Source organism: Idiotropiscis lumnitzeri, chromosome 3 (assembly GCF_059441095.1).
Source record: "Idiotropiscis lumnitzeri isolate Australia: NSW breed Sydney's pygmy pipehorse chromosome 3, RoL_Ilum_1.0, whole genome shotgun sequence".
NCBI lineage: Eukaryota > Metazoa > Chordata > Actinopteri > Syngnathiformes > Syngnathidae > Idiotropiscis > Idiotropiscis lumnitzeri.
This window is the reverse complement of record NC_142393.1, coordinates 19734580-19761022: the sequence shown is the minus strand read 5'-3', so window position 1 is coordinate 19761022 and position 26443 is coordinate 19734580. Positions and strand designations below refer to the sequence as shown.

The 26443-nt window shown below is 39.4% G+C and overlaps 1 protein-coding gene across 2 annotated transcripts in view; it reads right to left on the bottom strand.

Annotated features, from left to right (window-relative positions):
• Positions 1-26443, bottom strand: part of prdm16 (PR domain containing 16) — a 224573-nt gene that overhangs the window by 179887 nt on the left and 18243 nt on the right. For both annotated transcript variants that reach the window (XM_088291320.1, XM_088291319.1), the window contains exons 2-3: positions 24165-24256; positions 21955-22093 (exon numbers count right to left, since the gene is read on the bottom strand). In XM_088291320.1, coding sequence (XP_088147446.1) covers positions 21955-22093 — 139 coding nt within the window. In that variant the 5' untranslated portion in view covers positions 24165-24256. The remainder of the gene's footprint in view (positions 1-21954; positions 22094-24164; positions 24257-26443) is intronic.

The following is a 26443-nucleotide window of genomic DNA, read 5'->3' as shown; positions in this document are numbered from 1 at the left end:
CCCGACCAATTAATCAACCAAGATTGGGCCTTTTCAAATCAATAATAATAATTGCCTTAAAATGCAATCACCAAATATGTAGTATATTGATTTCTAAGACCGTTCTAATAGCTTTCTTTGATTCTTGAATATGATCTAAATGGAGACATATTCACAGGCTTTTTTCTAAGAAACATTTTTCAAAACTGCCCACAAGCACCACACTCCCCCAGTGTTGGTTTGCAAGGCCCAATGATGGGCAAAACACGGTAGAGTATTTGCAAAGTATGCAAATAATTTTTGGGTTGTTTTTGATGTCGAATAACGGCGCTCTTTCATGAACGAGAGTGATTACTCTGTCTTCGCGCTCTTTTGTCCAGCCAGCCGTTACGAGGAAAGTTAAATTGTTCTAGAGAAATAGCTTCAATTTTCAGTTTTTCTGCTTTCACCACTTCGCATTCGTGTCCAGTGCCCTGATTGGCTAGCTGGCAGCCAATTGGAGTGTTCATTTAATCCAACAGCCCGACCCGATTCTACATGTTGAATCAGCCGAATACGCCCCTCAGACGCCCCAACAACGGTTCCAATTTTCCCAGGGAACAGATGGCGTGTCGCGACTTTCCGACGCAGGATTGGTGCGTTGAGGCCTTTGTGGCCAGAGGCTATGTGGAGTCTACCTCAGCTGACTTTGGGCAAGTGGCGCGGTGCATTTTGGACTGATCACTCTTCAACTCACATTCACACCTACCCTGTACAGATCACTGCATGGGAGTGGTTGACTGCCTTGGATGAGTGGTTCTCAAACACGGGTCCTCATACCCAGGGTGCTTGCGAGCTGTACCTTGGGGGTCCGCAAATTATTTGCAATTCAGTATGTCGCATCATTATCACAGTGCATATCTGCAGTATATATGAGCATGCCAATGGAACAAACATACGCAGTTACTCCTCCCTGCCTAAGTTTTGGGCAAATTCAAAGCTATAATAAGAAGGCGATACCTTACATCACATAAATCCAACATCTCAGAATGCGCGCAGCGTTTTTAGCTCCCTAGCTGTCTTTTCTCCTCATGTAGATTTGTACATGGGATAAAAGGCGACCAAAGGTTTTCATTTTGCAACATAGGTACTCTTTTTGTCAACATTCAGGGTGTATGATTCTGGAATTACATTCACCCAAGCTATTCTCATGTCATATGCAATAAAATGTATACATGAGTGTGCTCACTTTGTCTGTTTCCTACCAGGAATAATACTCCATAGTCACCATGTTTGGGGGAAAATAGTAAAGTAAACTGTATTAGTCAAGTTACTAAATCGGTAAAACTCACAGTACTTTTATAAACTAGCTTCCCGTAGGGTTTAGAGGCGCACATGCTAGTTGTTTGATGGATTTTAGGAATCTGAGTTAGTCCTGGGAAAAAATGTGTCCCCTGTAAGGGATGTCAGCATCAAATAAACGATGAGAAGACCTGACTTAGACTCTTCAATTGACCGAACATTTACAATTTTGGAAAGTGGGAAAACTGGGAGAACACGCTAATCACGACACCACTGCGCTTCCTTCCATAAAGATACATATTTCCAGCATTACAATTCTGTAGCTATGATGCGTGTAAATAAACAATCATTAAATTATGAGCCGGGTGCGAGTATTGGTCCTAAATGACTTTCATGACTGACATGCTGATGGGCAATGAGTGATGTATACTCCCTTGTACTTGTCATCATCAGTCCTGTCCCATTAGCTATCCCCCCGCCCTATTCTCACCATGGCCCGTGTGCTGTGATGCGCTGCGGTAGGTCAGGTGAGGAGAGACGGTGCGCAACCAAGAGAGAAAGAGAGGCACACAAGAGGTGAAAGGGGAGACTTTTATTGTCACCATTGTATTGCGCTCACTACCTCCACATCGCCCACTGCTCGAATGTCCACGCTTTTCAACACACCTGACCTCTCTCTTTACCCCCACACTTCTCTCTTAAATCTCTATTTTGCAAATCCACCTTTACCCCGACTAACAACTCCTCCGCTCCCCCATTTGCTCCTCTCCAGTTCCTATCCCACCCCCCCCTACCTTGCCTCTAAATGGGCTCACACAGGGAAGAGAGGGTGAGAAAGGCAGACGAGGAAAAGGAGGGAGAGTGGCTTGGCCTGTAAGGGAAAGTGCACCTGGATGGGCAGGCTTCCTGGACATGCTGTGAGGGGCTATTGTCCTGCATGTCAGCAGCCCCCCTCTTTAAATGGGGCCCGTATATCATCGTTGTGATTATAGCAGCTGACTGGAACCTGTGGGGAAGGAGGGGGCGGAGCTGGCAGAAGACGAAATACACTTATGGATGTGTGTGAATGTGGGAGAGGAGGGAGAGATGTGGATGAAGGGTCAGTTTGGAGGACAGAGGTCTAAAGACGCAGGGACCCCCAAATCCCCCACAGACTGAAATCCTAGCACTTAACCCCAGCTATGGTATTGTGTGCTACCCTGGGGATTATTTCCTCTCCTCTTTTTATGTGGCTCTCTATTCATCTATTGGTTTCTTTAGTTGACATTTTTTTCTTGGTTTGTGATTTAAGAGGTAAAAGTGAAGGGAGTTAAAGACTCACCCACTCAGAAAAGCAGCTGTCAATTCGACTTGCAAAGTCAAGAACCATTGGAACCATGGCAATGAACCATTTTCAACCAACTTAACGAGACTGCTGCAGTCATGCAAATGTCGTTGTGTAAAGACCCTGAAAAGTACCGTGCATTGCCCTACTCGGAGTATGGTCCTCTACAGAGATATCCGGGATTTTTATTTATGTTTTTTTTTTACATATATTTAGGAAATGAAGAACCAGGGCACGCCATTGTGATTCTGTTGAATTGCTCAATAAGGACTGTTTGTACAAAGGAGAGCAGGTCATTCATTTAAGGAGACAAATGGCAGCTAATTGATGAGGTGCTGTAAGAGCCTGTCTGGATATCTTTCAAATGAGCAAAGGGTCATATCCGCGCTTAATTAGTTTGTGTGTGTGCGTTTGTGCGTGTGCGGGGGGGGGCGTTTGTGTGTGTGTGTGCGTGTGTTCGCATGATGAACATTATTTTGTGACAGCTTTCTTCCTCAGTGTATTTATTTGTTTGAAAAAATAAATAAATCTACTAAGGTTTTATGTCCATAATAGCAAAAAAACTAAATGTTGGTAGTCTGTGTGTTCTTGCTTTCCACAGAATTATTTAAAAAATTGTAATTATGATTATAGTTATTATCATTATCTACATTTCTTTTTTTAAATCAGACCAGTGGCTGCTGAGAAAAGGACATTTGAAATCCGGCAGCAACTCCTATTTTTGTAAAAACAAAAAAAAACCCAATAAAGTAAGATAAAAACAATCATACTTCCAATGCCAATATCTAGCTCATTACAAGTTAACTTCACTAGCTACGGATACAAATTCAACATTTTGCCTTTAAAATGACGTAATCCTTATTAAACCGATCAATACCCAATTTTAAAAAAATAAGTAATTTAAGAGTCACTTAAATTTACATAACCTATTATGCTACACAGTTGTTTATATTATTTATTACTTTCAAATGTAAGCAAGAAGTAATTTGAAATATATCATATTTTGGAAAAATCTTGCCCAATCTTGGGCATATATTCATTGCCATCATATAACTACAAATATCTTTTTACCACAATATGACTTTTTATGTTTTAAAATATAAATAAACTGGTTAAAAGACAGAAAGTCACCATTCTGACAAGGCAAAGTTATAGTAAAAAATATTTGCTGATGCCTCAACTACATCGTTGGAAGTGGGCGGTTGAGCAAGTGCATGTCAGATTACTTCTCGGTTGGACACAGGAAGCTCTGCAAAAGGAAATGCATAATCCCTCCACTGGGCCTGAAAAGTGTCATTCTAAAAACACTGACTTAATGTCCACGAGCTGCTTGGTGCGCCAGATGAGAGGCAGTTAATATGTCAGTATTTGGAAAAGCGGTATATTTTTGGGGAAAGCCCTTTATAAAAATATCCACCCACAGATTCCTAGCGTGTCTGGGGCGCTCGTAATTTAAATTTATGGCCCGAAAAGTAAACAAACAAACATATGAAAAGCCGGAATGAATGGAGGTGAGAAATGAGGTAGAAATAGCAGCTGTGTTCTTCTGGCAGCTCTTAGGCGGACTGGCGGGATTAAAGTAGGCGCTGAGGATGACATCACGGCGCAGAATGGCGGCTTTCCTCATAAAAAAACAAAACAAAAAAAAAAAAAGCCCCTTGGTTTGTGCACCGAGAGGCCGGGTGGCAGAGCCAGATTGTGGGCGGGGGAGGCATCATTAGTGAGGTTTTATTAGCGCACTGGGGAGAAATCACCGCTGCATGGGTGCAGACGCACAGGAAAACAGGGTTAAGACGGCCTATGTAGTGCGACGGTTTGATTGCTCCCAGACTCTCACTGCAGTGTGGGAGAAAGGATTGTGTGTTGGATTTGACAGTGATTAACATGCGGAGTAGACCAATAGGTGTGCGTGTGTGTGTATTGTGTGCATTCGCCATGTTTAAGGCTTGAAACACAGAAGCCTATGTAGTGTGTTTGCAAACATTTGATGGCACGCGTGAATAATTGTTCTTTCCTTAATAGCCGTGCGTGCGAGTCTCATCCTGATGAAAACCAGAGATCTGTTGGAGCCGCGGGGGCCAGCTCTGCAAGTGGGCTGTGCAATGACGTTGACTCCAAGTTCTCATAAAATGCATCGAGGTTGCGAGGCAGAATTCCTCTGCATTTCAGAGCCAGTCAAGCCACCTTAATTTGCCACTTTGTCCTGATGAACATATACTAGGCGACAGCGAGGATATCCAGGACTGCCTTGTACAAATCCCACTCAGTCATCTCCAGATGGGACGACTGCCACTTTCACTCGGAGCTTAGCAGTAGCCCGACGTGTTGTTTCACTCCATATAAAATGAAATCAACCACATCTTCAGAGGGCGGCAAAATACGAGTCCCCTCCTCCAGTTACAAATGAATAAAACTATTTAAAAGAGCTTAGGACTTAGATTTGTCACTCTGAAGCGGCTCATAATAACCCGAGTAGTGTGGCGTACGTGAAGCAGAACTGGCAGATAATGGTTGGACACACTATAGATCTGTTCTGTCTGTTCAGCCTGTCGCTCACAGCCCGGAGGAAAGGCTAGAGCCACTGTATCCTCTCCATCACGCCACAGCTCGGAAATGAGCCATTCATTCTGGCCGTTGCCTGTCAGGCTGTCTGACCTCTCGGGGCGCCGAGGACCACAGTGGTCTCATAAAAAATGCCAGTCATAAAAACAGCCGTGGGGCTGAGACGCTTCGCAGCATTTAGCAGGCCATGCTGGCTGAAGTTTCAGTGGGTATCAAGTGTAAGATTGGACGATGCTAGCAGGAAGCCTTGTGTCACACGAATGATATACATCTTATTCTTAGCTTGGTTAAAGTTCAATAAATTTAGCACTTGACCATTATTTTGTATTTCCCATGAAAGCCGTATACTTTGTGTAGCCCATAGTGGTGTCAAGGCAGTCCAGTGCATGCACGTGAGTACGTCATGCTTGACATTGGCAGGTAAACTGCAATACCCCCCGTTTTGGATGATGTAGTGGACCCTATTGGTGATGAGGGTGATATTCAAATATTTTTAAGAAGATAATGATTATAATTATTATATAATAATAATTTTAGAATTAAAATTTGAAATTTCCTTCTATTTTATAATTCACCACATGAAAAAGGGCTTTGCTAGAGCTCTAGCTGTTGTGAAATGCGCTATATAAATAAAGTTGTATTTTATTTTATTATCTTATTCATTCTACAATAATTCAGAGGGACTTTCTTATATTTACCCATGAAATACCAGCGCCAAATCTGTCTGTGTGCACCTCGATTAAGTACACCAAAATTTCCCAACACCACTTGCATTTCAAGGGTTCCTATCTGAGTCATGAACGCTAACATCCTAATAGGTATACTAGACCCTAATTCCAAACACTCCTCCAAAATGTTTTTTGTAATTATGTGTTCTATGTGCCTTCACTAATCTAAACATGGTATTTTGATCAATATTGCTTTTGTGAAATATGACTTGAGCAGCAAAACCCACCCGTCCTTAGCTAGCTCGGGGGGACAGCCATTTTGTCACTTCTGACAACTGAGAATGACATTACTGTTGAGCAGGGCTCAGATGAGGACAAATTACGACTCACCTGTATTCTGAAGCTGAGCCCTGATTGGTCATTAGCAGAGCCCTGAGCAACTTTGATGTCATTTTCAGTCGACAACAAGTAGCACTATGACCGCCCCCTGATGTACAAAAATGGGTGGATATCCTTGCTTTACTCATATCCAACAAATGCAGTATGAATCGCAATCCAGTGTTTTGACAAGTGGGGCAGCATAGGACATTTGGGTGGACTTCCCCTTTAAAATGAGTGGGATGCATCGAGTACAAACTATGCCATAACATATAATCACTCTGGCGACACTTGGAGACATGACCGGAAAATCTCACTGACTACAGTGTCAACTTTCCCCCAAGACTGGGGGCTAATAGACTGTGAAAAGGTCATGAGTGGTTTAGATAGGGTAAAATGGACTTATGTGGCCAGGAAATGTCTGTGAGGATGGCGTACAACGGAGCCCGCAATAACTCGGGGCAAGAAAATTTCCATCGTTGTGGTCGACTTGATAGAGTTTTTTTTCTTAGCCCTAGCTTAAAGCATTATCACATCACCACGTGGATGCTTTTTGTTAGCCTGTCTATGGCGTTTTGCATTCCAAATTGACTTCATAAACCAAAGGGCCTTGTTTAAGAACATGTTCTTCTTTTTTTTATGTTTAGATTGACATTTAATTTCAAGTGTGAGTGTTTGCCAAATTTCTGTTCGCAACTCAAAAGACAAAATAAATAAATCGTCCAAATGACGCTCACAATTTGGAAAACCTTTAGTCAGGACACTCCTATCATAAGGCACCGCTGTATTTGCTTGATGAATAAAGCCTGAATGACAACAACACTTAACACCAGTTAGCCAAACAGCCTCAAAGCTTTTAAATACTCTTGTAATATCAACTAGGGGGAAATAATTATTAGTGCCTGAGCTGCTTTAATGGCGCAAACAGGGCTGCGCAAAGTAAATACTGGACTTTATGACTTCCTGCACTTGAAAACAGCCATGTTTGATTGCATTTGCTAATGTTAAACTAATTAGGGGCACCCAGTTAAAACAGCGGGTTGAACATTAGTGAACGCAAAATCAGGCATAATGAGAGATTAAACACCGATCAAAACCTCTCAGGAATATTCTGGCTATTTTATCTGGAACATTTTGATTTTGTCAGTAACATTTTTGTCATTTAGCAAAGCTTGATTGAAAAAAAAAAAAGGTAGAAATGAGACATAATTTAATAAGATATAATTTTGAGAACATTTATTGCGCAGATTTCAAAAGTCAGAATCAAAACTCACTATTATCCAAATACTAATAAAATTGCTGATATTGTAATTACATACTACAGCATATATGTCTTAGAGGCCCCACATTTTGGCTGACTTATGCAATACCATACTTATTCATTTCCAGTTTTCAGACTTGTCGTGTGTGTCTGTGTATTCTATTTCCTCTCTATACTCACTAAATTTCCTGTTCATAGTTGGTTACTCCCCACAGTATGGAACACAGACTTGTGTGAAAATTGTTCTGCAGCATCAATCATTTATTCCAGTGTTTGGTGACTAATTTACTGATATCTAAGTGCCGGTCTACTCCTGGTAAATGCTACTGGTTCTTTTCACATGTCAACGACACCTATTGGACACCAAGGAGGCGATTAGTAGTGATTTTTAGAGGAGTGGCTGCTGTTTAGCTGCATAGCATCGTCATAGTTTTTGTACAAAGTGGAAAGATGCTAGGGTGTCAACAAGCGAGTTGTTGGTCGGTAGAGTCCGAATGGTATGTAATCCAATCACAAGCTTACTTGTAAACTCCATGTTAATGTAGCACGTATGTCGTTCTTTGACTTCCTCATAATGGATCACAGAGCGACTACCCATAACTAAATATGATCAAACCACAACACTTATCAATCTCTGTGGTAAATGATGCACTTAAAAGGCAACTAGATTATCTTAATAAATAAAAAAAAAGAATTAATTTAAAAAAAAAAAACAGTGCTTCACACTTGATGGAAAAGCTTGCTGCTAAAGCATCTAATTGTCATTAAAGAAAAACACAGCCTGCTTTTAATACTTAGAGGAGTGGTTCTCAAACAATGATACGTGTACCCCTGTGTAATGTATTTAAAAAAGTAGCATCACTCAAAAAAAAACAAACAAACAAAAAAAAAGGTTTTGTTCACAACAAGTGCTTCCGTCTGGCCAAGAATGACAAATATCTTTTTAATTCACAAATATATCTTGTAAGATTTTTTTGTAAGCAGTTTCTGCTTTTATTTCAGAGATTTGTATTTGTATGATTCCAAAGGAGGAAACTTTGTTTAGAATTATTTTTTATTCCAAATATCTTATAATTATGTTAATTATGTTGTCCTTTTTTGCTTTTGCCATACATTTATTTTATTGTTGTTCTAGTTTTAGAGTTCTAGAGGAATGATTAATGAAAAGGGTTAACTTGCTAGGGTTAATTTGCTAAAATCACCTGGAATTATAATCATAATTACTGATATTTATGGGTACAGCATTGGTGATAGAGATACCACTCCAAATGGAGTTCCAAAGTTTGATCAAATTAGCACTTTCTTTTCTAAGGCTTTTGTTTACCATCCAAAAATCTGGATAGGGGATGCTTGGCTACAAAAAAAAAATAAAAATCTGAAAATGAGAGAATGTTGAGAACCACTGATTTAGAGCATTACTAAGCATCATGCAAATGAACGTATGATTAACAAACCCATACAGCCACAAGCGTTCACACATCCCACCAGTTTCCTAATCCTGTAAATATTTTTGCAAGTTGGTCAGCTTTGGATGCCAAGATGTTTACATTAAGCTCGCCATGATAGCTAGCGGAACAGGGTCGTCTGTCAAAATGAAAGTGCTGTCATAAACACACTAATTAGGAAGCACTTTCTTTATGTTGCCCACAGGTCATTAACTTGGTGTAAACCAACATATTAACCCCTGATTAGGTCGGCCATGTTGTGTCATCACTTTGCCTCATTTGTCATGAGATTGGGCGCAACATTCAGGGCACAGTCATCTATATTCAAGCCCAAAAGTACTGCTCATTAATCATGGTTCAAAAACATGGAAGGGGAAAAAAATATTTCCAAATGCAGTGCTACATGACTGAAGCAGTAAATGACTGCTAGAATGTCATACAACATGTATTAATCAGGTTGGCGGATGAACGGCGACATTGATGTTAAATACACATATGACTATTTTATCATAAACTGTTAAACTTCTTTCTACACTTGGTTGACCATTTGGACCAACTCAAAATATCCCCATTCAATAAAATGTGCCAATTTCACATCAATTTTAAAATGTAGATCAAAAAATCACAGGCTGGGCCCCCCCGAAGGTACTGACTAATTATGTTGCAGCATCTACAAGGCTACCAAATGTGCGCTAACAGGTGTCGTCACTGCATTAGCATTGCTGTAAATTTGATGCACATTTGTCCAAGTGACGGGCTGGCTAACGGTTGATTTTCTAAAACCAATTTCATTTGAAAACCGATATTGTTATGATAAGTGATGTGATCAGATGAGTCGTCAATATTTTACAATGCTTAAATGGAGATGCAGGATTCTGGCACAAATTAAGGCTGGCTGCAGTCCACATCTGTTCTCTTTGTCATAAGTGCGCTAAAGCTTTAACCGATCTTGATGTCTGTTTAAGGAAGAAATAGGAGCATCAATTAAAGTCTATTTCCCCAGACTCGAGGATTATGTACACAAACAGCACAATGCTGGATGAAACCGCATTCCATCCTTGGTTCTCCTGCATGATTTATGAGCGCCATTATCAAGATCAAATCTTCCTTCCTCTAAACAATGAAATCCCCCCGAAAAATCTTGACAGATTAGGCTAAATCCAGAAGATGGTTTGGTGATTACAGTAACGACATGAAATAGCACATAATGACGGCAATGGTGGAACAATGTGCAGGAGGGGGAAAAGCTGGAGGGTGGAAATCGCTTTTGGAGAGAAGAGCTGACATCACAAAATAATGTTTTGTTTTGGGTTTTTTTCTGTTTTTTTGAAGGACATCTTCATGATTCTTCACTGGCAAGTAAAATAATCCCAAAATTAATTTGCAACCCAAACATGGCTAAAGATTTGATTCGTTTCAAGCACGGTGCATGCGCATACAGTGCAGTATGTGCGAGCTCTCTCACAGGCAGATCTTCGCGTGAGTATCTATAATTGGCAGCAGAAGGAAGAATCTGCGAGCTAACATCTGCAGCTGATTTCTGGCGATAATAAATCGGATTTCTCTCTCGGCTGGTGTGCCTCCACACCGTTCTCCTTCCTAGTGCACTATGTCGTACACTCTTCCTCACACCAAGGATTGGTTGTATAGAGTGAACGCAAAAACATTGGCCTCGGCCTCACTTCTGGGGTGGCCACACAAGTTGAATTGTGAAACTTCCTTCCAAGCAAAAGATGGAGAGAAATGAAGTAGGGAGACTGCTCTGTGATTACCAGTGTGTGCGGAGGTGTATGGAGACAATGAGGTGTGAACAGACCACAGCTGGAGGGAAGTTCTGCAAAAACCTAAAACTGCCTATGTCGAGCCCAATTTATGCTGACTGCACCGAGAGTATATCTATAACATACCACCCGTAGCACGGCTGAGCTGATAATAAAGAACTTTTCTCTCCATATCAATTTCCTATTCTGACACAACGGCAAAAACCAACTTTAGTGGGGAAGGACAGCAGTTTCGATGAGGCTTGTCATATTAGGTATGACCTGGAGTCAGATCAAGTGAAATAAATAAAATAAAATTTTATTTAAATATTTTTTGTAGAGTGAACAAATCGGAGATGTTCTGAGTAGTGAAAACACAATTTTGAATGCATATTCCACTGAAGATTACGGACCTTATCACCCACAGTCAATTTGTGGACGTAGGAAAAAACATTAGATGGGAAATGTTTTTTCCATATCAGAAAATGTAAAAACAATCAATATTAGTGTCATTAATGCCATTCAGTGAGAAGTATTTTTTTATCAGGTTCCTTACACAAAGAAGTCTATTCAAACAGAATTGCGTTCAAAAAGCAATTTTTGGGCGGAAATTTTCAACGTTACAGTGCTTAGTGGTTACTTGAATAACGTTATGAAATTGAATTTATGTCATGTCATGTCATGAAATTCTCTTCTCGATAAAGTGCCTCAACCACATTGGGATTATTTTGCAAACTATATAGCTTTTTGTGCTAAAACCAAATTCTTTCAGTGGAGCATGTTGGTAATGAATATTCCTTCAGCACTACTGTATTCGTGCATCATGAGAGTTGAACACATTGATGCACATTTGTTTACAAATATAACGAATGTCATCACTTAAATTACGGTACTCACATACAAAACTAATACCACATACAAAAAAAACAAGATTTATTTATTTACAAAATTTTCCAACTAAATTATCATTATGGCATTTTTGGCCATGTTTGTTTTTTTATGTAAAAATGTATTACAATCAGGAAAACAAAAATCAACTTTACATAAACAATAATACCCTTTAAATTACAGACCAAAATTCGTAAATGTCCTTACTTGAGCAGTAGTAAAGCCTAATTATATTTTGGGGCAATAATACAGATTTGTGATGCAAATGACAAATTTGCAAAGAAGATTAAAAAAAATGGGAAAAAGAGTGACCATATGAAGAAACACAAACAATTCAGAGTTCAAAAGTAATCTCAGATAAAGAAAGGTTGTTGATAAAAAATTAAACTAATTAAAGGGCCCAATTATTACTAAATTATACACAGCTCTTGTGTAACCCTTTCAAATTGGGATAAATCTGAAAAATGATGGACAAGAAGCTGCAATGATTTCCACTTTAAAAAGTGTCAGAAAAGTAACAAGAGAAAGGGAAAGTGTTTGTTAAAAAAAAAAAAAATCTCACCAAGAACTAGAATTATATTACAAAAAAAAAGAAATCACATTTGACTAAAGTACTTTGATGCAATTTGGGGGAGATGAGCTAATGAAATTGATCATAACTGCTCTATCCACATAACCAAATAGTAGACTATATTACTTGAACTATCTACACCGCACTATTTACTTTAGCAAAGTAGTATATTTCCAATCATTCTCTTTCACAAGAGAAAAACAGCATCCTTCCATGCAACTGTAAACATTGGGCCTCAGCCTGTCAGCACTGTTGTGTGTTTAGACATCTGTTTCAACCACAACTTAGCACGATTGTCAGCATTATGTGGCTGCAGTGTAAAGTTACATCAGTACAACCAAATACATTTCGTCTAGCACATTTGGATCTCATTCTAAAGAGCCTTTAGAGGTTGTGGTGGAGGAAGACCAACCCTCCCTTGCTGTTCTGAAATTTGTAAGGGCTGCCATTTGAATACTGGAGTGGCGAGTTGTGCTACACGAGTATTTGCGTGTGCATGCACTGTCATCTGTCCCCGGTACTGCTTACATTCGTTGACATTATATTTGGTCAAACAAACAACTAAAAACATGTCTGTAAGATTACATATGTTAGTAAGCTATATACAGAGCTTATCAAAATCTTGAGACCACACATCCCATGCACAATTTTAATGTTAAATCTTTTTATGTACTCATTCACATTACAAAAAAAAATGGGACTTCTGATGTAAACGCAACAAGCCTGTGATCTGACACGCGTGCGTAGAAAGCACAGCATCGACTGACGTGCTCCAAAATAAGCGTGTCATGTTGCATGGTGTTTAAGTAAATATGGTGGAAATGTTTGGGGCATATACGGTGGCTTTGTGGTGTAAATCACAACAAGAAATAACAAAACGGACAAAAAAAAGGTAGTCACAAGCTCAAACTAAAAACTAAACTCAAACTAAAAATAAAAAAAAAAATAAAACGCTACAGCAAATCAAAAATCACAAAAGAAAACCAACAAACCGACCTAATTGCACACACAAATAAAAAAATAAAAAAATAAAAAACAAGAAAAGAACAAGAGCAAATCAAAAATCACAAAAACAAAATAAAATTTTGTAAAAGGTCATCGTGAACACAATTTTTTTTTTAAATTTTTTATGAGGCTATTGATGCAACTAAATCGAAAAGAGACGACACAGAAAACATGCAGGAGGTTTGTAAGACACATCTCACCTTAGGCACCAAATAATAGTTTTGTCGTCTGTACAGAGCAGCCTGTTTTAAATGCATCATTAAAATGCGCATACTTATTTGAATGTCTTGACCTTATCCAGTATCACCTTTTATGCATGTCCACAAACAAAATATTAACTATGTTTGGATCACTGGTAATGCTCATTTTTGGAGGAAAATAAATAAATGTTTATACTAAATAATAATAATTAAAAATAGAATACAATACATTTTTTACACAGTGAAATTTGTATCACAGATATAATATAATTTGTATTAAAGAGTTTATCAATCACCGTATGTCTATCTGTATGAAAGCCGACCAAAATGCATTTCTTCCCGTTTTCTCCTTTATATTAGATGTCCTTATATTAATTATATTAATAGTATAGTAGGTAGCTCGAGTCTAAAGTTAAGTCTGACCATCAGCGAAACACGAAAAAAAGAAATGTGCAGTTAATGTTTAAATAAGGAATTCTGAATAGTACCTTACTAAATGAGGAGGATCTGATTCTAAAATGTGGAATATGAGAAAAAAATACTTGGAAAAAGATCACAGTTTTCAAATATATGCTTGTGAATCAATGTTATGAGTTAATATAACCCTCGATGCTTTACAATTCAGGAAAAATGTAGCATGGAGAGGCCAGCTGCTTAGAAAGCTAATCGTCTATGTACGGATTGAGATGAATAGATTTACTCAAACATGCTTTCTTTCTTTTAGGAATCTAACAAAACCTACAAATTGTAGTGTCGAATCTAATATATGTTCTGCGATGTTTTACAAAGTAGACAATGGTGATCAGATTTTTTTTCTACTACAAGTGTGAAGTAATGAAAATAGTATTTAAGTCTATAGTGCAAGACTTCTTTCCAAGTTGCCCCTTTTTCATTTGAACAAGTGCATGTATTGCAGATCCCCGCAATATATATAACCAGATAACATTTTGGGCAAAATACTGCAATAATGTATGTACAGAAAAAGCAGTTCTCGCCCGTTGTGGTAATGTCAATTATTTCATATTTGAAATTCCTTTTAATGCCAGCCCTTTAACATGAACAGACAAATAATTGTAAAATCAAAAGTGAACAAAGTAAAACTGGACGTATCGTTCTTTCGAAGGCGAAATGTCAGTCGCCTCTGACATTAAAATTGGAGGCTTGGTAATGTAAGACTACCTTCATATATGATATATCTATAGAATTTGAGACCCTCGGGTTATTGGCACGAATGACTTGAGTTTATAGGTTTATAACCTATGTCGATCTGAATTAATGTTATTGGGGAGTGTGAGGGATCAATTCGCGGGGGTAAGGTCTGCTATTGAACATGACACCAAAGGACGAGCGTGCCTAATCCAGGTTTTAACTTAAAGGGAGCGCGGGCCTCTTTCTTCTGAACATGACCATTCCATTCCAGCAGACGCCTCCAAAGCAAAGCTGCAAGATATGGTCATTCAAATTATTATTAAATACTGTACGAGTGTTAATGTTCATGTGGGAGATGAGAACAGGACCAGCCTATGTTCTAGACCCAAGCGGTCTGCCTCATGCCCATCGGCTCCCTGAGAAAATCCCAGTCGGCCAGCGCTGCCATACTTCCAGGTGTTTTGGACATTAGGAATTTTGCTTGCCCATTAGAAGCGCCACGGTGCTTGCTTAACTGTTATACGACCAAGCGCCGTGCCCGGATCACACCTCCACAGCTGTAAAGAGCAAGAGGGCGGGGTGGCAGCCGGGGATGCATGCGCAAAGGGGGGACCAAGGCCAAAACGCCAGCTTTGTTCTCCGGGGGCTCCGGTTACCCCCTGCTCTCCTCGCAGCCCGTGTGACATTCAATACCGCAACTGTAAATTTTACATTATGTGTGTGAAATCACAGATGCACATGTCACAGCAGTGTCATAAAATGAATTTACTTTGGGCGGCTTCAGCACGCACCTTAACTTTTTAAGTCTCCATGGGTGTTGTTGGGAGAAAATTACTGCAATGGACCCCAAAAAGTTCAATCCACGTCCATTATGTTCAGGGTGGACACCTGGTCCCGTTCAGTTTGGCAATAATACGCCCCCAGTGCTGCAGTTTCAATGCTAGTGCATACTAAACAATAATTGATATTTGAATATGGCTTACAGCTTGTTAAAGCATTAATGGTCTGTGAATGTGAAAACTAAGAGAGTGTGAATGACCTTTACAAGAATAGCACAGTGGACGTGTAGAGTGTACAACACATGGAGTGCAATTAGGAACATGAAACAAGATGGGGGATCTGTTTTTTTTTTTTTTTTTTTTTTTTTTTTTTTTTAAATCAGACATGATCTAAATGTAATAACATCTTAAACATCTCTGCACAGCAGGGCTGCCAATGCAACTGCTTGCTGTTAACAGAGCCCCGGTCCACCTGTTCTCGACCAGATCATCTCGTCTCTAAAAATAAAAAGATGGGAATCCTGACAAGTCACAGAGACCGAGAGCCATCCTGACATTATACTTCCGAGGAGTGCAAGACGACAGCATAATGGAATGAAGCAAGGTAATTTAATGCAATCAAACTCGAAATGATGCTTCAAAAACATTGTTCTTCTTTTCCAGTGATGCCAGACCAATGTAATAATGTAATTTGTCGTACATAAAATTCTGAATACGATACCTTAACGGATCGTGCATATCCTGACGGGATGTTGGCAATGGGTTCCGTTTATTATGCAGAGCAATGTGCCGCCTACATCGTAAGAGTATTCCCCTGCTTGGGGGGTGAGGGGTAGCCAACATTATGGCTGGTGGTTTGTAAAGTGAGCTGGGAAGTTTAATTGATCTTTAGGAATTTAATGTGGCGTAGTGAATCGCGGCAGACAGCATGGATTTACATTGCAGCCCGGCAGAACCGAACATAATATCGCAAGGCTTTTATAGCAGGAGAGGGATTTTTTTTTTTTTTTTTTTATAGTGGCCACAAAAATGATTTAGTTTGAGTAAAAATACTATTCATTAAGAACTCTGCTAGCCAGTTGTTATTCCCAGTCTAATATACCAAGATGTAGTTCAAGTCTCAACTCTCCAGCTTAAAATAAGTTCTTTCAAAAGATCCCGTTTAGTTGAAGACATTTACCAAAGCTATGTCATTTGAAGTCATGTGATTCGTTTAAGACTCTCACAAGTGTAAAGTCCATCCTGCAAAGAAGTCGGCAGCGTGTTAAGACAGTTTGAATGTAAGACTACCATAGGCAAGGCGATTCAGCACAATACTTTCAACATGTGTTGCGGCCAAGTCAGGTCGTTATATATTAATGGCACTTGAGAACAGTGTTTCCACAGTTAATTGGAAAAATTAACTAACTTTACTGCCTACTTGATTTGAAAAGTAACTTACTTGAAAAGTTAAATTCAGAAGATATTGACAACTCTGCATACACTAAAATTGTGCCACTTAAGTTGTAAGTGTATTTTTAACAGTGACATATAAGAACTTTCCAGCGTTCACTTCACATAAATTCATTTTTAATCAAATTAATGAAGCATTTTAAATTACTCAGGGACGGTGACTGTGTTTGCCCTCCGAGTGGCCGGCAACAAGTTGAGAGTGTAGTACGCCTTTTGCCTGTAGTCAGCTGGGATAGGCTTCCCTTAGACGGGAATGTGAAGTTTAAGACTCCCACAATGCCTCACAATGTTGAAGCTGTGAATACCAGAGTTTGCCTTTCCTACGTGTTCCATAATGTACAGTTATTTCTTGAGTGCGTTCAGTGCAAGGGTCAGCAACATGGGTATCCCCCAAGGACCACATGAGTAGCCTGTGGGCTTGTACTAAAAATAGCTAACCAGTGATGGCACATTGTGATTTCCTAGGAATGTAGGAAGTGATCATTTAAAACTGTGAACATCATCATGATTGATTTATAGAAAAAAAGTGTTGCATATTGGTATTCATCTGTTTGTTAAATTACTATGAGAAATTCTTAAGAAGATCAATGTCTTCACAAACATTAATATCATACATTAATACTATAACATTATTAAATGTCATTCGAGAAAATTTGTTATTTCAGGAGGGTGTATCTAACAGGTAGCCCGTCACATTAATCAGTACCCAGGAAGTAGCTCTCGGCTAAAAAAAGGTTGGTGACCCTTGAGTACTAGAGTGTTGGGAATCAGATGTCCTCCTGTATTTCATTAATCATTAACTATTAGTTTTGCAGCATGTATGTGAGGGGTCACCATGGCTGAAAAGTATATGCTGTTCATTTAATATCGCCAATTCTTATTCACTGCTACAGCCTGGAGGCGGTAAACAGTAACTGCCTCTGGTGGTGAGGGGTAAATCCAGATGTAGGTTTGGATATCTTTTGAATTTGAATGATTAAGATTATTCTATTCACTTAAAGTTCCTGACCAACTAACTCAATTCTGATTCTCAAAAAGAGAAAAAAAAAAAAAGAAAGAAAAACAAGGGACTAAAGCAGTTATTTTGGCACAAACCGGACGAACTTCTCCTTTCTTTAATTTCATGAACTTTTTACTGTTCGTGAACTTAATTATGAGTTACTCAAGGGTTCATTTTAAACAATATATAAATGTTTCACAAGTGAGCTTTATTCTTGAGAACCGCAAAATACTAATCCAGCAGCCATTAAAGGTGTGCATCTCTCCACAAAAGATGATTCAAAACGATTCTCGATACATGGTGTACGATAGATACAATTCAAGGATGTAATCATTTTAAAATGTAACGATTTAATTCGGTGAGATTATGATTTTATTCAATATGTTATGATTCTATTCAATACGGTATGGATGGAGTTTTTGGCATGTTTATTAATATGTAATAACATGTAAAAGCTCCCCGAAGCCCAAACTAGCCGGGCTAATTAAATTCAAAGAAACAACAAAATGATGTATAGCTGGTGTACATCTCACATAAAATTCAATACGTATCTCGATACATGGGGTGTGACACAATAAAAAAATGCAAACATTTTAAAATATAACAATTCATGTCATCAAATCAAAACTGACTTTCAGATTCGAATCAAGTTTTTGTTACACCCCAAATAGTCATCCATCTTTTTTCTTCCCATAGGCTACAAAAACAAAATGTTATATTATTTCTTATGGATATTTTGAATTTAAAACTGATGAAAATATACACTGCCAAAATCAAAATGTCAAAATATGATGCTGCCCAGATGACTTGTTCCAGCGTGACTTCCATTTGGTTCTCAGACAGACAAACTCCTCTGGTGAGTTGAAACAAAGTCATCGTTAAACCTACCAGCTCCGACCGCACCCCGACGTAGCCATCCATCAAGCGGCATGACAGGATTTACAGTGTGACCTGATCGGTCATCATTTATTACTTTACTGGTCCTAAGTGGAGGCAATTGCAGGCTGGTGTTTGTGTAAGAGGAGACCTCCACCTGCGAGGGTCTCCCATTAACAAAACCCAAGTGTGTGTTGAGATGGTGGGGTGGGCGCGGCGGTATGTCATTTGTCAGTTTATGTTTGGACTGGAAACTGGATTTTGCCCATACAGAATTCTGTTGTGGATGCATTCCCACTAAAAAGTTTGCTTGAATCAAACCACACAAGCCACAAATGTTGGGGCACACATCCTTCCCTACAGGCCTCACAACTGCTCCCGTAAAGAAACCGTTTGAACAATTACTCATCTGGAACTCGCTCAGACATTTAAACAGCAACAATACGAGAATAACCATTTGGAACTCCCGAGCAGAAATCAGCCAACCGGACATGTCGAAGTCGTCTCCTTTTGATCAGTGAAAGATCGCAGGGTTGGACTCGAAAAACTCAAGGCCAGATGATGCTGACCTTTACGAACACCTTCCCTGAAGCTACTTTCACCTCAGGGTAAGTCAGCCACAGCTTTGAAGTGAAGCTAATATTGGCCTCTGTTCCAGCAGCAGGACACGTTCTTTAAACGCTCCACTGAACTTGTTCAGTGACTCTCCTAATAAATGTACAACCAAGGTGGGGGGGGGGGGGGGTGAGTAATTTGAGAGAACTGAAGGGGGAAGTCATGAATCATTTGCATGTAGGGACAAAAACATCTTGACACTTAGGTTTGTTGGGCCTCAAAAAAAAAAATGAATATCAATACACATATAGGGAAACGGGAAAATGAAGGCAACATGTCTGACCATGGACAATATCCCCTGTATGATTTTCAATCATTCATGTTTTTTCTAGTAGATCTGACTTAACTTCCAAGGTGTTTTTGCCCACACTTTAAGACAATTTATCAATCACTTCCAGAATAACTACTGGGTTCCTGACAATCAGATTATCGATTACTATTGCAAATTCTGATGCGGCAACATTGCTTGCAATTAACATGACCGACTTGCAATGTTAAGGAAAGTCTCGGATCAGCACAGAAAGGAATGAATCCCTTGGTCAAGATGTGCACACTTTGCTTCAAAAAGGCCCAGGCAAGGAAACAAACCTACCAAGAGAACCAAGTGAAAACATAACAACCGTTGTGGAAATAATTATATAGCATTTCTACTTGGGATTATTATGTGAAATGACATTTCTTGTAATCGTGTGCACCTCTGAGTCTATGTTTTCCTAGGCAGGTTCAACCCACTATAAAAGAACAAAAAGTATCTCTTGGCTACTGCCAGCAAAGCCGCACAAAAGGCATCTTGAACAGGCCCATGTACAGCAAAGGTGTGGGAAGTCAAGCCAAAAGCTGGCATAGCTGACAAATAAATAGCATTCCCTCTCTCAAATCACATCTAATTATGGGTATGGTTTACCAGTGCTGGCTTATTAGGGTTTCCTCAGCAAAACTATAAAAACTAATGAGACTATTTTGTAGTTGCCTTGGTTTTCTTGCACCTCCCTTCTTTCCATGTTCGCAGATAGTGTTGATTATTTTTAGCCCTGCCTGGTGAAACTTAAATAGCTATGAATTTCTCTGCATGGCTGAGTATTTACTATATCCTGCAGACTTGAGTTTTAAAGGTTCTTTTGACCAGTTCTACTTGCATGTATACCGATTATGCAGTGGCTGTTCAGGAAAAGATAATCAACTGGATGTTATCGCAGTGACATTCCGACTTAACTGAAAACACACTTTGAAGCCTACTTTTAGTACAGCAGTTCACCACAACAACTGCCACAAATTGACCACACCAAATATTCTGACACAGCCTTTGGCAGCGTCAAATTCTTGTAGCTTTGCTCCCCCTAGTGTCAGGGGCTATAACTTCACAGTTTGAAAATCATTGTTGTTCAGGCAAATACATAAAATTATTTAAGTGTCATTTGTAATGTTGCTTGATCAGTACATTAACTTTCAGCATTACAAGTGTTTAACAAAATGTATTTGAAGGCTGTAGTGAATTTAAATCCTGTGATAATCAAAGACGTGACTGAATAGACTTGCTGCACCGCTAAGTTGCATTTAGCTGTGTGTGTGAGCATTGGACTGTCCAGACACTAAAGCAGGCTTGACTGACTTTAGTGTTGTCCTGAGGGCAGTCAAAGTTGCTTTGACCTTCCTGCACACAAAACATGGACAGTGCCAGCCGGCGACGGCTGTGTTAACATTTGGTTCTGGTTGGTTGGAAATGAGCACAACAACAGTTGCAAAATATTAGACTGACTTTGATTTTGAAGGTCATCACAATTGATGAACAGTGTTAAAGGTGAAGAAATTCCGCCAAAATCCTATCTGTCATTCAAAACTAGTTTGTCTACGCCACTGGGAAACATTTGCTCGTGTGTTGGGCTGCGTGATGGCGTTACATAAAGATTAGTGAAACAACACATGTAAGCAAAACTGTCACAGCCATTTTGCCTAAAAGACCATGTGCACGTCTGGCATCCATTATCAAACATGCAATGCCATCCATTTCAAACATCTTGTTTGCTAGTTTGTTTACTTGTGCCAGTAGAAGCCCGCAGCTTGTCATCACCTTGTCAGCATTCAACCCATTCCACAGTGTTTCAATATTCACAATGATGTAAAACAAGCACATCTAATATATTATTTAATCACGGTTCCCGGTAATAAAACACACTTCTGATCCTGACATTGTATTTCCATTATTTTCTCTTTAAACATTAACCACAGCTGTGTTGAGGATGTTTTTCATCGTCGCCTTCTACTTAAAGATTCAAATGGCATACTGGTCTGGACAGACACGCCATAATGTTTTAACAGAGCTGACAGAGGAAGCCGAGAAAGGAATGTTTTCCCTAAAAATCTGCTGAAAAATCAATTTCCCCCCCCGCATGTCTTTCTCCCAGTCCCCCATTATAGTTACATTGCTATGACTGCACTTTCTGGCCCTCTATTGGTGCTGAGTGGGGACTTTTACCAACAGCCTTATAATAACGCAATGACACGTACTCACAAAAAGGATGACCCCCGCTATTCGTGGGGTATAAGGACTGTGCCAATAGCGAAAATCCTCATATAATTGACATCCAGTAAAAATTCAAACGAATCATCCTTCGAAATCAGATTCTCCTTTGTATTCATTTATTAAACATACCTACAAATTTTCAGGTATGTACGCTCAAAAATTATTATTTTTTTCCCATATATTAATTTGATAAACTGAGATTTCTTATATACTTTTGTATGTGAAGAGAAGTTCCCTTACCTTGCTCACAGTTTCGTCTGTCAACACTCAAGCCTTCATCGAAGCAGTCAAAGCTTGGCGGGATTGGATTCCACCAGATGTCACAAAACCGAAGAACTGCAGAATGCTCCGAATATGCGTTGATCTTTCCAGAGTACATCTAAGTCGAGAGCGTTGAGAAATGGCATTGTGGTGAAAAGACTTAATAAAAATCTCTTTTTATACAAATCACAACATCGGGTAAGACATGCTTGTTTTTCTTTATTTGTTAGTCGGCCTGACCCATTTCGGGACTGTTCCACTTGCCATGACTCTTAGTGACCAGCAATGTATACATTTCAAACATTAGACATTACATTGGAAAGAGCAATAGTGCGGTTGTGCTCACTGACGGTTCTGGCCGAGTTAATGTAAGGTTTATCAATCCCCATAGCCATACCTTGAAGGAAAAAAAAAATCACGTGATTTCCAGAGACCACACAGAACACATACACGTTCCGATGTTTACTCTGCAAGCCCAAAAGGAAGCGCTTGTCAACATCCAAGACATTCAGTACAAATCTAAGAACACACACAGGTATGTCATAAAATCAATAAATAAAAATAAATCGTGAGCTGAGGTAGTCCTCGTGACTATGTAACCATGAAGAGCTAAGACGCAATAGCACTAGATATTACATGTTCTTGCCAGAAGTAGATTTACACTGTCCGTGTGTGAAGGAAACTTTAGACAGGAGGTGGGAAAAAGGAGAAGACAAATGAAGCTGAAAAGGATAACATTGCATGAAGTTACTAAAATATATTACTTGTGCAGTTTATTTTCTCTACAAAACCAAACGTCAAATTTGATGTATGATAACTTGAAAATGCTCACTTGAATAGAAGAGAACGATGACCACATCTGCAAGTTATTTGTTTGGTACACACTGTTCAGTCATGTTAATAACAACTCAGTGTTGTCACTGCATTACTCCAAGACAATGATATGGCAGTGGTAGTTAGAATCTTGGTTTTTTAAAGATTTTAAAATTAATAGCTCATTTACACCAGAAAACAATTATCATATCAGCGTCCATTAAGATACATTTATAGACAAGAGAATGGCCAGTTATAGTGTTTTTTTTACCAGTTGGCTCAGCAGATCAACCACAGCCGGTCATTCAAAACGACAGTTGTGGCAATGACAAAAAATCTCAAAATGCTATCTGCACGTGACTAACACAAGCAGCGATTATACATCTGCCGATATTGTAAAGCATCTTACGAACTGGATGGAAACGTCTCTGATAGATGACAGGTGGACAATTGAGTCTCATAATTAAAAGGTTCCTATTCTGCTTCAGCGCTCTCCTCAATAAGCCCCGGATGTCCCCTCATGCTGATAGACTGCTGATTGTCAAGCAGCTGCTTTTCTCACATGGTGCTGAGCTTGAATCCGAATCAGATGCTGATTAGATCAAATTGCAGAGAGAAACCTGTATGCCACTGTGTGCCCATCTTTGTATCACCCCAGTTCCTCAACTTAAATTGGACTTTCAGACACAGGAAAGCGGAAGCTTTGATTAGACATTGTCAGGCGAGGGGATATTGAAATATATGTGGCTTTGAACCAGCTTGTGAGGAATAGTGGACTCCAGACTGCAGGTGGGAAGTTCACGCTGGCTTGCCATCAATTGCACATCCCAGCGGCAAGCAGAGAAGTGCAAGTAATCCGCAACTACGAGTACTACAGGCCTTCAATTTAATTGCTCAGTGCCTGCAGATTCTCCTTTGTGACATCACAGAAGCAAACATCTAAAATTCTCTTGCAGTGCAACTAGTGTGTTCTCATCTAACCATAACCCTAACCACTAAAAACTCTTAATTCACCATGAAAGGCAAAGAGATGTTAATTCATCTGCCCATGATGAATAAAGCGATTATCAATTCATGTTTAGAGTGTCTGGTAATTATCTGGTAATTAATACATCTGTAGATGCCAGAAAATATGATGAAAAACATGTTTATTACAACACAACTATAACTGTTTCAAAATTATCTTCCAACATTTAGACACGATGTGCTTTGTAACCACAAAAAAAGCAACTTACAAAGACAATTGCAGACAAAACATACAACAAAGCACCTCAAGTTTCCTATAGTTTCTGTTGAGGAATATATGAGCATGAAAATATGGAGGCAGACCGAGGTGCGAAGTTGTAGCTGAAGTTACGCTCGTGCTAGCCACTCACTTTCCATCAATTAGAAGGGTTGCAATTGAAGAATCTGAAGTCCTGTTTCGTTGCCAGTCTTGTGTTGCAGCGATTTGTGCCATGGTAGAAGTCTGCGAAAAAAGAGAAACAAAAGCGTTTTAGCAATTCTACTCCACCTTTCAGAGGATTTCAACCTAACAACAGCATTAAAGATGACACAAATTAGCTTTGTGATTAAATGCCCTGAAAGCAACTTCAATGAATCGAATGAATATTTCAAGTAAAAAAAACAAATTGAGGTCTGCTGTTGTTCGTGTTCGTTTAGACACGAGTCACACCACAGTTGAATGTCCCGCAACAATCCATGTGAAGTTTTGTGGTTTCATTTGCATACACGCAGTCAATGCATGACTATAATGTGTGGGAATATAAAAGCATGCGGGGCCCAAGGAGAAAAAAAAATGAACAGAGGAAAATAAGACAATCATCATGAGTATTTCATGGGTTACCTGGATTTATGTAAAACGTAGCTGGGTAATGGGGAAAAAAGGCGAGGCGAAGGGGGGAAAAAAATCATTTGGAAGTGGAGGGGCCGTATATCAATGGCCCACTGCGGGGACAACCAGCTGAGAGGCATCATGACCAAAGATATAGATCAATAACTCCACTGTTATGGGTTGGGAAAACAGAGCCATGTGTTGGCGCTGGGTGGGGCGGGGGTCAATGGAGCAATTATTTGCTTGAAAACAGTATATTCGTATTGACAGGGCCACATAAACAAGTGGCGGCATCTCTCCCCAGAGGACCGGCAGTGATGCGGAGAAGACGAGGCATCGCCTGAGTGCAGCGGGGTGAACGCCGGGACGCGCTCCAGCATCATCCCTCCCTTAGCGGGTGAAAATGAAAGTCAACAGGAAAGAGCTGGCGCGTGGCTGCTGCCATGATAGCCAACATCCGTTAAAAGTAAATTGAAATGTCAAACCCACTGTGTCATTTCCATAGCTGGATGAGAGGGAGAAGCAGAGGCAGAGAGAATTATGGGGGCATTCACGGGGTGATCACAATGTGCAGTGGGAATGTTCCGGCAAATTAACTCTCAGCGGATGGCTGTCAGGGAGATAGAAGGATGGGAGGATAAACAGGCAAAAGGCAGAAAGTAGCAGTGCGCATGAATTCATGGCTTACTTGACCATTTTCTGTCTTTTGTTCCATTATTTTGTCAGTGAAGGCATTTGGTTCATAATGGACTGACTATTCAACTCCCCAAAATTATGAGTCATCTTCTTGACAGTATTTGCAGCAGGACAATGTTCATTTTTTTACAGCAAATTATTTCAAAACTACGTGCATTAAGGCTAGACCAGACTGAACCAGAACCTTGCAAAATTGTTTTTGTAACCATAGCAGCAATTCTGTACTCATCTTGGGGACGCTGTCGAGATGAACCCAAACCCACTGGCTTTCCCATAAACATACATTAGATCTCCTTCTCTTTCCAAAGTACTCAAAAAAATAAACAAGAGATGTGAACAGATTAAAAAGAATTAATTGATGAATTGAAAATGTGTCGGCAATTAATCAGTATCAGAGGATGCGCCAATTTTCAGATCAGTCCACAGGTTAAAAATTAATGGATTAAACCGACAAGCAAATAATCAACTCAGAATCCTCCGAACCGCTCCAGTCAGGTTCAGGGTAATTACATTGAATTTATTATTTAATTTCTGTAATTGAATTGATGACTTTCAATTGAATTTAATGATTTTCTTTTAGGGGTAAAACAGTTGTTTTTGCTATGTTAGCAGGATGGCTTCTATATGAAAAAAGAAAAAATCTGCTCTGCACCAGTCTGCTTCGATGACTGTCAAATGCAAGTGTGCTGTGTTTACAAAATCTCTCCTAAATTGACATTTTACCTCTCTCACATGCGTTTTCACTGTTAATCTGTATCAGAGTACATGCACCAAACTTACTTTATGTGCATTCATCTTTACGGAGCCCCGCATCCACTCTCTCAATCCTCTTAAATATTTATAAAGATTCCTATTATTGTATTAAGTATTTATTGATTCATAATTTAAAAGATTTATACAGTCTTTGGAACTGCAGGCTAGAATGATGTTGCTGTAACATCCGTGGCTATTTATCGTCTTATAACGTTAATCCTATGGCCGCTTGCCTCTTAGCACTGAGTGAAAGAAAAATCTCCACTCAAAATCAGTCAGACGCTGATAGAAAAAAAAATGAAATCAGAAGATCAATCTGGGTCCATATTGCTCCTGCACATAGCGGAGCTATTCTCGCTGATGCTGGTCACG